Source organism: Dendrobates tinctorius, unplaced genomic scaffold (genome assembly GCF_039654945.1).
Source record: "Dendrobates tinctorius isolate UK_male_01 unplaced genomic scaffold, ASM3965494v1 ptg000111l, whole genome shotgun sequence".
NCBI classification, from domain to species: Eukaryota; Metazoa; Chordata; class Amphibia; order Anura; family Dendrobatidae; genus Dendrobates; species Dendrobates tinctorius.
The window spans coordinates 43,294,410-43,309,029 of record NW_027361779.1 but is presented as its reverse complement, the minus strand read 5'-3'; the positions used below and the strand labels follow the sequence as shown (position 1 = coordinate 43,309,029).

Genomic DNA, 14,620 nt, shown 5'->3' with positions numbered 1-14,620 from the left:
GTCCTGGAATGGCAAGGACATTTTTTGATCGCTGGTCTCCCGCTGGCCAGCACACATCGCTGCGTGTGACAGGCGCGAGACCAGCGATCAGGAGCTGGTAACTAAGGTAAACACAGGGTTTCTAAGCGGCGCGCAGCGCTTAGAAACCAGATGTGTACCTTAGTTACCAGCACGCTGGTGCAGGGAGCTGGTAACCAAGGTACACATCAGGTTTCTAAGGGCCGCGCTCCGCTTAGAAACCCGATGTGTACCTTGGTTACCAGCTCCTTACATCAGCGCGCTGGTAACTAAGGTACACAGTGGGTAACCAAGCGACATGCGTCGCTTGTTACCCCCATGTCGCTGGTGCTGATCGCTTGTGAAGCTGCTTGTTTGACAGCTCACCAGCGATCATGTAGCGACACACCAGCGATCCTGACAAGTTCATATTGTTGTCGGGATCGCTGGTGCGTCACTATGTGTGACGGGGCCCTTACTCATCAGGAAGTTACTCCCCCGCTGGCAACCTTGAAGCCAGGAGGCAGAGGAGTGGTGCGCTCCAGGAGAATGATCATGAGACAACCCCTTTAAAGAAATTATTATGGAGCCAGAATAGGCTGTGTTAATTCACGGTATCATTTATTAACCTTCTTCAGTTAACTATTGTACGTTTTTCAGCATTCCTTTTACATTCAGTTTGAGCAAAACGTCAGCATTGATCATATAATTCAAGTTTACAATATACATACGTATTATAACTTATACAGAATTTACGCCCCAGGATAAACTAATCATTTATTTATAAATGTAGCACAATGCAAAAAAAGTGTTAAGTTGTCCGGCTGTCAGCTTAGTGCAGACTTTTCAGCTAGAGTTGAATGTAGCAAACAAGGATGCATCTGCCAAATGAAGTATGTGGTCATTACTATAATCAAAGTGCAATTATATAGATATATAATGTGTGGGGAGGGGGTTGTTTAATTAAACTAAAGTGATTTACATAACCTATTAACATTGAAAACAGGGATCTGAACTGTACTTAACGCATTCCAGTCAAACTATGGATATGAATCTTCAGAATTAAAAAAAATAATAATTTAATAAAATTATTTACGAAAAATGGTAACATAAAAAATACACATTTTAAAAGGGAGTCTGTCAGGATGATTTTACTGGTGGGACCAGTGGTATGGCATCAAGTCCAATGTGTCAGTACTAATGATACATCCAGAGCAGTGATATGAGCCCAATGCACTTCCAGGCTAATTTGCATGTTGCTTGAATTCTCAGCGCTGGCACAATGGACTACTACAGAACAGGTATCATTTTTATTACTGTACTAGATCTACAGGATGCAGCCATAACACTAGTGTCAGGAAATCGTCCTGACAGGTTGCCTTTAAACAACCTTTACATCTGGAAAAGGCATGTTTCCATCATTTCTATAGCGCTAATTCTTCTATTTCATCTTCCACAGAGTTAACAGCATTGACCGCTGTCCGTCCTGGTGTGTTCTGCATGCGACCTCTACTGGAGCTTGAGATTTTCCCATTGCCAGATAAGAAATTATCACCTTTCCCTTTGATTTTGCTGTTTTGTTCCCAAGGTAAAGTGTTGCTGGAGTCCTGATGTGAGATTCTGCTGCTGTTTGAAATGGGTCCATCTTGATCTCCAAATTTGTGAACGGAAGGCAATGTAGTGCTGTTCCCAAAAAGCTGCTCCATTAAATTAGTTTTTTTGTCTTTTTGTATGTCCAACTTTGAAATGCTTATAATTGGCTCCTCTAAGACTTCCTTCCTTTGATTATTAACAGTTGATCTTCCCCTTCCAAAAGATGGAGTGTAACTTCCGAACGTGATCTCCCCATTGGTATCACCTGTGATTGTATGACTCTGAACATCTCGTTTTGATTCTCGTCCTCCCTGTACTGGAAGGCCATTGAACAGGTTGTCGGTCGCCTCCGAGAATTTGTATGTCGTAGGCTTTGAATCCGTCGTGTCAGTCTTTATTGAATTATTTATAAGAGGTGTTGGAGCAGGTCTAGAGTGGTCAGAATAAAACGGGTCATGGCTTTCGCTGTCAATTTCAAACATTTTTGCCAATAACAGCTCCTTCTTAAGCCTTTCTTCTTCATTTTTGTTTCCTTCTATTATTATTTTATCTTTATTTAAGAAATCTTTATTCTTTCTTTCAAATTCTTCTTTTTCAAATTCTGCAAGGAAAAAAAAATGATACATTTGGATATACCACACATAGAAAGTCTGATAGGTTAGCCATTCAGTGAGATGTCTTAATAAAAGGTCTGATTTTCAAAACAAATTTTTATTGGGAGAAATTGCAGTGAAAGCTACTGCAAGCATGCAGTGGTTTGTCAACAATGGATGTATAGAACTGATCTATCTGGATGTGTTATACATTTTCTGGCATAGTAGCAATCATTTTGTTATATATTAAAAGGGATGGAGTTCAACTTAAAGAATTGCTCCCATCAAAATTTTTATCCTCTTGATATATTGCAATTATCATATTATATAGCACTGTGCACTTACAATTGCTCATTTACCTTCTACCCACTTAGTTCTTCTCTTTTCCATTAGGTCTATGACATCACATGATTAATAACTGACTAGCTGAATCTTCCTAAGCTCTATGTAGAAATAGGAGGTCAATTTTCCCTGCAAAATCCCTGGAGGGGGTGGGTGTGGGGAGCAGCCGGGTCAAGAGTTGAAGAAAGAGATTTCCTATTTTTACATAGACCTTAGAAGGACTCCGCTAGTAATTTATTAATCATGTGATGTCATAGACCTAATGAGATGCAGTAGAACTTATTGTGTAGAAGGGAAGAAAGAGCAATTGTAGTACACAATGCTATATAATATGATGACTGCAATATATCACTGCAAGCAACATGAAGTGCAGCTTGGCTGCACTTTTGCATCCAGGTATATTAATGTTGTTCCTATCTTCAAAAAGGGGAAGAAGGTGGACCCAGGCAACTATAGGCCGGTGAGTCTGACTTCTATACCAGGAAAGATCTTTGAACAAATTATTAAACAACATGTAAGTCAATACCTGGATAAGAATGAAGTGATCAAACAGAGTCAGCATGGGTTTGTAACTAATAAGTCATGTCAGACTAACTTAATTTCCTTCTATGACGGTATCACTGATTGGGTGGATCAAGGAAATGCTGTAGATATAGTATATCTTGACTTCAGCAAAGCATTTGACAAAGTCTCTCATACAATCCTTATTGAAAAAATGACTAAGTATGGAATGGACAAGGCAACTGTTAGGTGGATTCATAGCTGGCTTAGTGATCGGACCCAAAGAGTGGTCGTAAATGGCTGCACATCCAGTTGGAAGAATGTCTCAAGTGGGGTACCACAGGGCTCTGTCCTGGGCCCTGTATTGTTCAACATCTTTATCAACGATTTAGATGAAGGAATTGAAGGTAAACTGATTAAATTTGCTGATGACACAAAGCTAGGAGGGATAGCTAATACTAGAGAAGAGAGAGAGAGGATTCAAAGAGATTTAAATAAACTGGAGAATTGGGCAGTAACTAACAGAATGGTTTTTAACAGGGAGAAATGCAAAGTACTACATCTGGGCAATAAAAATGAAAAAAGCATATATAGAATGGGAGGAATAGGGCTAAGTGACAGCACATGTGAAAAAGACTTGGGTATACTAATAGATCACAGACTGAATATGAGTCAACAGTGTGATGCAGCAGCAAAAAAGGCAAATGCAGTTCTAGGATATATTAACAGAAGCATACAGTCTAGATCACGTGAAGTCATTATTTCCCTCTACTCCTCTTTGGTCAGACCTCATCTGGAATATTGTGTCCAGTTTTGGGCACCACATTTTAAAAAAGACATCAACAAACTGGAGCAAGTTCAGAAAAGAGCGACCAGAATGGTGACCGGTCTGCAAACCCTGTCTTATGAGGAAAGGTTGCAGGATTTGGGAATGTTTAGTTTGCAAAAGAGAAGACTGAGAGGAGACTTAATTGCTGTCTACATATATCTAAAGGGCTGTCACATTGTAGAAGGATCAACTTTATTCTCATTTGCACAAGGAAAGACTAGAAGCAATGGGATGAAACTGAATGGGAGGAGACACAGATTAGATATTAGAAAAAACTTTTTGACAGTTAGAGTGATCAATGAGTGGAACAGGCTGCCACGAGAAGTGGTGAGTTCTCCTTCAATGGAAGTCTTCAAACAGAGGCTGGACAGACATCTGACTGGGATGATTTAGCGAATCCTGCTTTGAGCAGGGGGTTGGACCAGATGGCCCAGGAGGTCCCTTCCAACTCTACGATTCTATGATTCTATGATTATTTTAGTATAATTTGAACAACAAGCCAGGGGCTATAGCTAGATCAGAGTCTAATCCGGCTTCATAGCGTTACTGCAGGTGATTCACAGGTTTCTCTCTAGCGTGTACACACGCGAGGGAGACACCTGTCAATCACATCTAGCAATGCTGGAAAGAGCAGGATGGAGGTGCACCGGACTAGTTTCATGTCTCCCTAATTTTTCTGGATCAACAAAGTAGATTTTCGCTGATCTGCCGAAATATTTGAGAATATTATGTCCTGGCTGCAAGTGTTCAGCCAAATTGTATTTAATGCTGCCCGTGGTTTTGGAAGCATGAGTCGCATTCCATGTTCCCTTCAATAATTATCACACTGTACAATTATATGGGACAGTGTTTAGCTGATTACACCATGGATTCTACTTTTTCCCAAAACAAATATTTTGCAGCTTTTGAATTTTTATTCAACAAATTTCCACTTTTATATAACACAACATATCTTGGCTTCTTCTGTCTGATCATGGCAAACATTTTGGGAGTATGCGAAACGATATAAGGCAAATATTTATTACTGATACTGATGGAATTTTGACGATCATCAGCAGCAATGATTTACAGATTTAGATGACCGTTTTAGTGTCATTAGGTCAGTCTAGGATACAACTAATGGAAACTCACAGAGTTCGCAGTCCACAGACAACAAATCATAAAATTCTGATTGAGTTAGCATCCATTAACTTTATCATCATTATAATCACACAATATCTTCTACTCAAAAATGTGGCATATTTTCACACTGTACAAAAGTATTCATAATTTCATACTTCAGAATTGATAAAGGTGTCACTTTATATATCAAGGGGATTCTTACCTTCACGCATTTTCCTTGCCTTGTCCTCCAAGATTTTTTGCTCCTTATTTCTATTCATTTTCTCTTCTTGATCTTGTTTTCGTTCTGCCTGCTCTCGTTCTCGTTTAAGTCTTTCAGCTTCTTGTTTCTCTCTTTTAATCTTTTCTGCTTCCTCTTTGAGCTGCTTTGCTAAATTTTCTTCCCCCTTTAGAAAAAAATATTGATACTGAATGAACGAATGCGCGTTAATGTCAGAGAAGTAAGATTTACCAAAACTGTATTTGGGAACATTTCTCATGCCAAAAGTAGGATCTCAGTTGAACATTGTATGGTAACTTCAATGGTAGTTCACGAAGAACAAAAAAAAAAAAAAAAAAAAAAAAAGGTTGTAGCATAAACAATATTTAAGAAAGTTTCACTTTATTACCAGAACTTCCTGCTCACTCTCCAGTTTATCTTCACTTAGAAATGGAGGTGGGGAAGGTGGAGGAGGGAAATCCAGCCATGAGGCATAGTCATTGGTCTGAACACCTACGTTAACACTATGGCTCGTCCCTATGAAGAAAACAATAGATTCATATTAGCTACAAATGTCTTATACAGTGCATTATACTCAGTTACTTAAAGCGGAGTTTCTATATGCTTTTCATGAAAGAAATCTGTTACCCTTCTTCCTAGGTGTAATCTCCGTGTCCTTTTTAGGTGATGGTTTGGACAAGCGCAACGCATAGATATTTTTTGCGTCAAGTTCTCTTTCCTTGTCCTATATGAAGGAAAAAAAAACCCTTTAAAATATGCAAATAAATACAGAGCTAAATTCTTGTAAGTTTTAAGTATTTTTAATAAGCCAGTATAACGTAATAAGAAATGCAGCAAATAATTTATATAGCTTTTCTAAAGATCAACACCACAATACCTCTACATAGACTAATGAAAATATATATTATATACACAAATATACATACACAGGTTCAGAAATATTTGGACAGTGGCTCAAGTTTTGGCATTTTAGCTGTTTACCAAAACATATTCAGGATATAATTACCGTATATACTCGAGTATAAGCCGACCTGAGTATAAACCGACCCCCCCTAATTTTGCCACAAAAAACTGGGAAAACTTATTGACTCGAGTATAAGCCTAGGGTGGAAAATGCAGCAGTTACTGGTAAATTTCAAAAATAAAAATGGATGCCAATAAAAGTAAAATTAATTGAGACATCAGTAGGATAAATATTTTTGAATAGCCATATTGAATCAGGAGCCCCATATAATGCTCCATACAGTTCATGATGGGCCTCATAAAGATGCTCCATACAAAATACACCCCATATAATGCTGCACAAAGGTTAATAATGGTTCTATAAGATGCTCCCTAGAATAACATACCGCATAAAGGTTATGACCCCATAAAATGCTCCACAGATTATGCCCCCATAAGATGATCCATAGATTATGCCCCCATATGCTGCCCCCATAAGATGTTCCATAGATTATGCCCCCATATGCTGCTCCACAGAATATGCCCCCATATGCTGCTCCACAGAATATGCCCCCATATGCTGCGCCCCCTGACGAAGGTGCTTCCGAAACGCGCGTTGGGGCGGGCACGGGGACCTTTGCTTGCCTGCACTTGCAACTCTCAGGTAGTTTATAACATACTTATGCTATTGTGACCTAAATTCTATATGCTATGTATTAGTCCTTATTTGAGGACAGCTTTATAGGTACTAGGATTGCATTATATTTTCTTGTGCTGCTTTGATCCTGATGAGTGACGGTTCTATTATGTCATACATGGCAATACCTGCTTATTATTGGCAACATAGTCCACCATGCCCTTATTATCTTTTGTAAATGACTAACTAGCACTGCTGCATGTTTTAATTTGTTCTGTGCATTACCACACAATAAAGCATTTTTCACTATGACCTTTGGTTGCTTTTTTGGATCCGTCCCCCCCTCTCTCCCCATATGCTGCTCCATAGAATATGCCCCCATATGCTGCTCCCATATGATGCTCCTTAGATTATGCCCCCATATGCTAATCCATATATCATGCCCCTAAATGCTGCCCCCATATATTATGTCCCCATATGCTGCAGCTGCAAATAGAAATAAAAAAAAAATTTACATACTCACATCTCCGTCCGTCGCTGGGTGTCAGGTGCCGGTGTCGCTGCTGGCTCAGGACCCGGCACCTGAGACATTCACCTGTCCTGCGTCCATCGCTGCTGCTCACCGCTATCTGCCACGCCATCTGTCAGTGACGTTCAGGCAGCAGAGGGCACGGCGCGCACTAACCACGTCACCGCGCCCTCTGCTGTCTGAATGTCACTGACAGAAGACACATCAGACAGCAGCAAGCAGCGATGGAGCTGGGACAGGTGAATATAGCCTATACTTAACCCGTCCTGGCACGGTCTCTGCACCCCTGCTTGTCCCACGGTCTCCCTTCCTTCCTTCAGCGGTCACGTGGTACTGCTCATTAAACTCATGAATATGTGCATATTCATGAATTTAATGAGCGGTACCATGTGACCGCTGAAGGAAGGGAGACCGTGGGACAAGCAGGGGTGCTGCAGAGACCATGCCAGGAGGGGTAAGTATGACCTGACACCCCCGCTCCCCCTCCGACCCCCTGGTGTATATGATTCGAATATAAGCCAAGACGGGGACTTTCAGCCCAAAAAATGGGCTGAAAAGCTCGGCTTATATTCGAGTATATACGGTATATAATCAACATGGGCTTGAAGTGCAGTCTCTCCACTTTAGGGCTTGCTCACATCGGCATATACATCGGAGGAGTTCTATCTGATGTTTTATCAGATAGCACTCAGACCATTGTTATTCAATGGGGCAGTGCTGATGCACGATTTTTTTTCCACTGACAGAATCGGTCACTGGGAAAAAAAATAAATAAATAAATCGCAGCATGATGCAATTTCTCTCCGAAATCGGAGGTCACTCACTCATTCAAGTCTGTGGGTACTTGGAAAACACAGACTCACACAATAAAGTAGATGGAGAAATTTTCTTCTCCATCTTCTCCTTACAACATGCTATTCTCCACAATTCTCTCATCTGAGAGAGTCGGATCACACGAAGTGGACACTCTGATCAAATTCAGATCAGAGATTCATTAGCATAATCAACTCAAAAGCACTTTAATGGGCTGCATGAGCTTTTCCATTGTTAATCCATCATCGATTAAGCAGGTAAAAGGTCTGGATTTAATACCAGTTGTGGCATTTGCATTTGGAAGCTGTTGGTCTGGACCCACAAATTGTGGTCAAAGCAGCTGGGAATGGAAGTGAAACAACCATCATTAGGCTGAAAATAAAAGAAATACATCAGAGAGATAGCAGAAATGTTAGTGGCGGATAAATCTACAGTTTTGTAAATTCTGGAAAAAATAAAAAGAGAGCACTGGTGAGCTTCGGATCTCAAAAATGCCTGGACATCCATAGAAGACAACAGTTGTGGAAGATTGTACAATCCTCCACAATGTACAATGTAAAATCTTTTCCATTTGTGAAGAAAAACCCCTTCATAACGTCCACCCAAGTGAAGAACACTCTCCAGGAGGTAGGCATTTCAGTATCTAAATCTACCATAAAGAGAACACTTCATGAGAACAAATACAGAGAGTTCACCGAAAGGTGCAAACCATTAATCAGCCTTAAAAATAGAAAGTTCAGATTAGATTTGGCCAAAAGAAATCTAAAGAAGCCAGCCCAGTTATGGAAACTAAGATCAACCTGCACCAGAATGATGGTAAGAAGTATGGAGGAGGTTTGGAACGGCTCATGACCCAGAGCACACCACATCCTCTGTAAAACATGGTGGAGGCAGTGTGATGGCATGGGCATACATCTCTTCCAATCTCACCAGGTCACAAGTGTTTATTGATGATGTGACTGAAGACACGAGCAGCCAGAAGAATTCTGAAGAGTACAGGGCGATGCTTACCTGTAATTTTATCCACTCATACCTCACCTGCAGAGTCAGCTATATTCCTTGATCATATCTACATTGACTTTACAGACAAAAAACGAAGGCAGCACACCAGTTCGGGTGAAAAAATGTGGCTATTTAAAGGGAATCTGTCACCTAATTTTTCGTATATAATATGCGGCCACCGCCATCAGAGGCCTATCTACAGCATTCTGTAATGCTGTAGATAAACCCCCAATGTGACCTGAAAGATAAAAAAATGAGTTATAGTATACTCACCCAGGGGCGGTCTGGGTCCGATGGGTGTCGCGGTGTGGTGCCTCCCATCTTCTAACGATGACGTCCTCTTCTTTGCTTCCCGTCGCAGCTCCGGCACAGGCGCACTGCTCTGCCCTGTTGAGGACAGAGTACTGCACTGCACAGGCGCCGGACCTCTCTGACCTTTCCCGGCGCCTGAGCACTGCAGTACTCTGCTCTTCCCTCAACAGGGCAGAGCAGTGTGCCTGCGCCGGAGTCGCGACGGAAAGCAAAGAAGAGGACGTCATCGCTAGAAGATGGAAGGTGCCGGACTGGACCGCAGCACCCATTGGACCCTGACCCCCCTGGGTGAGGATAATATAACTTTGTTTTTCTTCTCTTTCAGGTTACATTGGGGGCCGCATCTTATATACGAAAAATTAGGTGACAGATTACCTTTAATTGCCCAGAAAAAAAGCCCCTCTCATAATCCTGAGCTGAAACATCCCCATTTTGGGCAATTAAATAGCCACATTTTTCACCCTGATCTGGTGTGCTGCCTTTGTTTTTTGTCTGTATATACAATTTTTTGCATTGCCTTGGAGGCACTGCACCCAGGAATGCAAACTGCATGTGCTGTTTTTCGTTTTCTTTACATTGTGTTTAGCTATATACATGATCTTGGTTTTATACTGTGTATGCATTTTTGCTATTACCATGCACCATGGCTCATGTGAATTTTATTACCCTGCTGTGATTTGTGCTCTTATTTTGTTTGTGCGTGTCCCTACAACTTTTTATACTTAGATTTTGATATTCAATTTTATAAATCACTTACTGTCATACTGACTTTTTATTGATTTCTTTGTGCTTGATTATATCTAATTTACAGATTAGTCCTTTGGGTATCAGAATTCAGACGTATGCGGATATCTATTGTATTATTCATTACAGTCTCATATTTATGTGCATATTGATTCTTTTTCTTGCAACCTTTCTTTCCGGATTATAAAAATAGATACATAGGAGATGTTATTTCTTAACTATTTTGTGTGGCATGACTATCTGGTTTAAGGATATAAGCATTCAAAGTATGAAAATTGCACGTTTCAACATTTTCAATAAAATAGAAAAAAAAAGTGCAAAACCAAGATTACCGCTAACAAAGTTCAACATCTCAGGAAAACTCCTCCACAAGATTAGAAACACTGGGAGATTATATAATATATACACACACACACACGTGGATCTCAGAAAATTAGAATATCAAAAAGTTAATTTATTTCAGTTCTTCAATACAAAAAGTGAAACTCATATTATATAGAGTCATTACAAACAGGATTATGTATTTCAAGTGTTTATTTCTGTTAATGTTGATGATTATGGCTTACAGCCAATGAAAACCCAAAAGTCATTATCTCAGGAAATTAGAATACTTTAAAACACCAGCTTAAAAAATTAATTTTAAAATCCGAAATGTTGGCCTACGGAAATGTATGTTCAGTAAATGCACTCAATACTTGGTCGGGGCTCATTTTGCATCAATTACTGCATCAATGTGGCGTGGCATGGGGGCGATCAGCCTGTGGAACTGCTGAGGTGTTATGGAAGCCCAGGTTGCTTTGAGAGCAGCCTTCAGCTCGTCTGCATTGTTGGGTCTGGAGTCTCTCATTTTCCTCTTGACAATACCTCATAGATTCTCTATTGGGTTAAAGGGAATCTGTGACCCCTTTTTTCGAATATGAGCTGCCGGCATCGACATCAGGGGCTTATCTATAGCATTCTGTAATGCTGTAGATAAGCTCCCGATGTAACCTGAAAGAGAAGAAAAAGGAGTTAGATTATACTCACCGGGGGGCAGTCCGGTCTTGGTCCGATGGGTGTTGCGGTCCGGCGCCTCCCATCTTCATACGATGCCGTCCTCTTCTTTCCTTCCTGTCGTGGCTCCAGCGCAGGCGCACTGCTCTGCCCTGTTGAGGGCAGAGCAGAATACTGCAGTGCACAGGCGCCGAACCTCTCCTGGAGCCTGCGCACTGCAGGACTCTGCTCTGCCCTCAACAGGGCAGAGCAGTGCACCTGCGCAGGAGCCACGACAGGAAGGAAAGAAGTGGACGGCATCGTATGAAGATGGGAGGCGCCGGACCGCGACACCCATCGGACCAAGACCGGACCGCCCCCCTGGTGAGTATAATCTAACTCCTTTTTCTTCACTTTTATGTTACATCGGGGGCTTATCTACAGAATTACAGAATGCTGTAGATAAGCCCCTGATGGCGATGCCGGCAGCTCATATTCGAATAAAGGGGTGACAGATTCCCTTTAAGGTCAGGCGAGTTTGCTGGCCAATCAAGCATAGTGATACTGTTGTTTTTAAACCAGGTATTGGTACTTTTGGTAGTGTGGACAGGTGCCATTCCTACTGGAGAATGAATTTCCATCTCCAAGAAGCTTGTCGGCAGAGGGAAGCATGAAGTGCTGTAAAATTTCCTGGTAGACGGCTGCGCTGACTTTGGTCTTGATAAAACACAGTTGACCTATACCAGCAGATGACATGGCTGCCCAAACCATCACTTATTATGGAAACTTCACACTAGACCTTAAGTAGCTTGGATTGTCTGTTTCTCACCCTTCCTCCAGACTCTGGGACCTTGATTTCCAAGGTCTAGTGTGAAGTATACATACATTTCCTTTAAAGGGAACCTGTCAGTAGCTTTTGCCAATGTAAGATGTGTGACCATCACCTTTCAGGGCTTATACACAGCATTCTATAATGCTGTATATAAGCCCCCAACCCGACCTGGAAGAACTGAAAATAAGTTTATTATACTTACCTGCGGGGAGGTCCGGTCTAATGGGTGTCGATTGTCTTGATCCAGTGCCTCCCATCTACTTATGATCGCCTCCTTCTTGTGGATGACGCGACCCTGCATCATCCACACAGGCTCCCTGGCATCACACTCCTGTGTAGGCATACTTTGCTCTGTCCTGTTGAGGGCAGAGCAAAGTACTGCAGTGCACATGTGCCGGGGCTCTTTGACCTTTTACAGCACCTGCGCACTGCAGTACTTTGCTCTGCCCTCAACCCGCAGGTAAGTATAATAAAACTTATTTTTCAGTCCTTCCAGGTCGGGTTGGGGGCTTATATACAGCATTATAGAATGCTGTGTATAAGCCCTGAAAGGTGATAGCCGCATCTTATATCTGCCAAAACTGCTGACAAATTCCCTTTAACCCATGAAGCTTTTTTCGGTTTTGCGTTCTTCGTTCCCCTCCTTCCCAGAGCCATAACTTTTTTAATTTTCCGTCAATATGGCCATGTGAGGGCTTATTTTTGCGGAACGAGTTGTACTTTTGAACGATACCATTGATTTTACCATGTCGTGTACTAGAAAACAAGAAAAAATTTCAAGTGCGGTGAAATTGCAAAAAGTGTAATCCCACACTTGTTTTTTTTGTATGGGTTTTTGGCTAGGTTCACTAAATGCTAAAACTGACCTGTCATTATGATTCTCCAGGTCATTAGGAGTTCATAGACACCAAATATGTCTAGGTTCTTTTTTTTTTTATCTAAGTGGTGAAAAAAAATTCCAAACTTTGGCAAAAAAAAGGAAGAAAAAAAATTGCAAAATTGCACCATTTTCCGATACCCGTAGAGTCTCCATTTTTTGTGATCTCGGGTTTGGTGAGGACTGATTTTTTTGGGTGCCGTGCTGACGTTTTTAATGATAACATTTTGGTCCAGATATGATCTTTCGTTCACCAGTTATTGCATTTTAATGCAACGTCAGAGTGACCAAAAAATGTAATTCTGGCCTTTTGACTTTTTTCTCACTATGCCGTTTACGATCAGGTTAGTTTTTTTTGATAGATCAGGCGATTCTGAACGCGGCGACACCAAATATGTGTATGTTTGATTTTATTTTAAAGTTTTATTTTGAATGGGGCGTGATATGAACTTTTAATTTTTTACACATTTTTTTTTTTTTTACTTTTGTCATGTTTCAATAGTCTTCATAGGAGACCAGACGCTGACACAACTCGATTGGCTCAGCTACATACAGGCGATGAGCAGATCGCCTCTATGTAGCTGAATTACTGACTTGCTATTGTTATGAGCGGTGGAACGTACTAAATAAAATTAAAATAAAGTGCGTTCACCGCTCGGGATCCACCGTGCAGTAGATGGGGTAACCGCTGCTAAAAGAGGCAGGGCACTCAGGCGGTAATGTGCACAGAGTTTTAGCTGCACTCAGTGCACTAAAGCAGACTCTGTTATATGCAGAGAGCTGCCAACAAAAACATAAATACCGCTGAGTCTGTATAGAGTCACAGACTTCAGCGATGTGGACACGGTATTAAAGGTCACAGAAATAGCCTTAAACACCAGGACTATCCCCTCTAGACCTACCGTAAAAAATAAGGTACGAAGTGTCGCAACTGCGAACACCCGGAAGGCTGCAACCGCAGCGCGGCGTGAACAGAGCCGCAAGCAAGGCGCTGCAAGGACGCTGGTGCAATGCAAGACCCTTAGCTGCTGAAAAGGTATAGCTGGAGCGCGCTAGTGCTGCTACTGGCGGCTGCCCAATCACTCACACAATCGTAATATCCGAGGGAAGGGGTTTCATAATAAGTTATCCACCAGTCCAAGCATCCATACCAAACACACAGCAGCAAGTATGAGAAATACTAGCGCATGGCGGAACAGCCATGCGCACTTTTTATAGTGAGTGGGACCTTCCAGAAATCTCCAGAGCCCTGAGCTGAACCAATGGAATCAGGAGCAGGACCTGAGCACCTGACTCCTGAACTCCAATGGGAGCTCATTCCAGAAGCATGCTCAGAAGCTGGCTGAAAGGACTTAGCCTCTGGAGACAAATGTGAGGATCTGGATCTCTGCATAAGTATGGAAGGACACCGATTCCTAACATTACCCCCCCTCCTAAGGCCCCCTCCTCCCCGAGCCCTCCGGGCAAATACCCTGTGCCCTACGGTGGCATAGGGCTCAAACTCGTCCGAGGGCGAGCTTGGTGTCCAGGTAAGGGTTACAGTAACCCGAGACACCTGGAAGGCATCAGAGGAACCGAGGTCACCTGGTTTCAAGAGGGACACTTGGGAGATAGTAGGAGCGGGAGTGACAGAGGCACGCTGCCGCGTGTCAGCAGATGTCGCCACCCTCTGTCTAGGAGGGTTAGGCTGAGCACATAAGGTGCAAGCCCGAATAAATTTTTTTATGTCCCGAGCTCTATGGGGCCACCAATACGCATCAGCC

At 42.0% G+C, this 14,620-nt stretch overlaps 1 protein-coding gene across 6 annotated transcripts in view; it reads right to left on the bottom strand.

Moving 5' to 3' along the window:
• Positions 1 to 594: 594 nt before the first annotated feature.
• Positions 595 to 14,620, bottom strand: part of LCA5 (lebercilin LCA5) — a 36,601-nt gene continuing 22,575 nt past the window's right edge. For all 6 annotated transcript variants that reach the window (XM_073589696.1, XM_073589694.1, XM_073589693.1 and 3 more), the window contains exons 5-8: positions 5,825 to 5,921; positions 5,586 to 5,713; positions 5,180 to 5,363; positions 595 to 2,191 (exon numbers count right to left, since the gene is read on the bottom strand). In XM_073589696.1, coding sequence (XP_073445797.1) covers positions 1,422 to 2,191; positions 5,180 to 5,363; positions 5,586 to 5,713; positions 5,825 to 5,921 — 1,179 coding nt within the window. In that variant the 3' untranslated portion in view covers positions 595 to 1,421. The remainder of the gene's footprint in view (positions 2,192 to 5,179; positions 5,364 to 5,585; positions 5,714 to 5,824; positions 5,922 to 14,620) is intronic.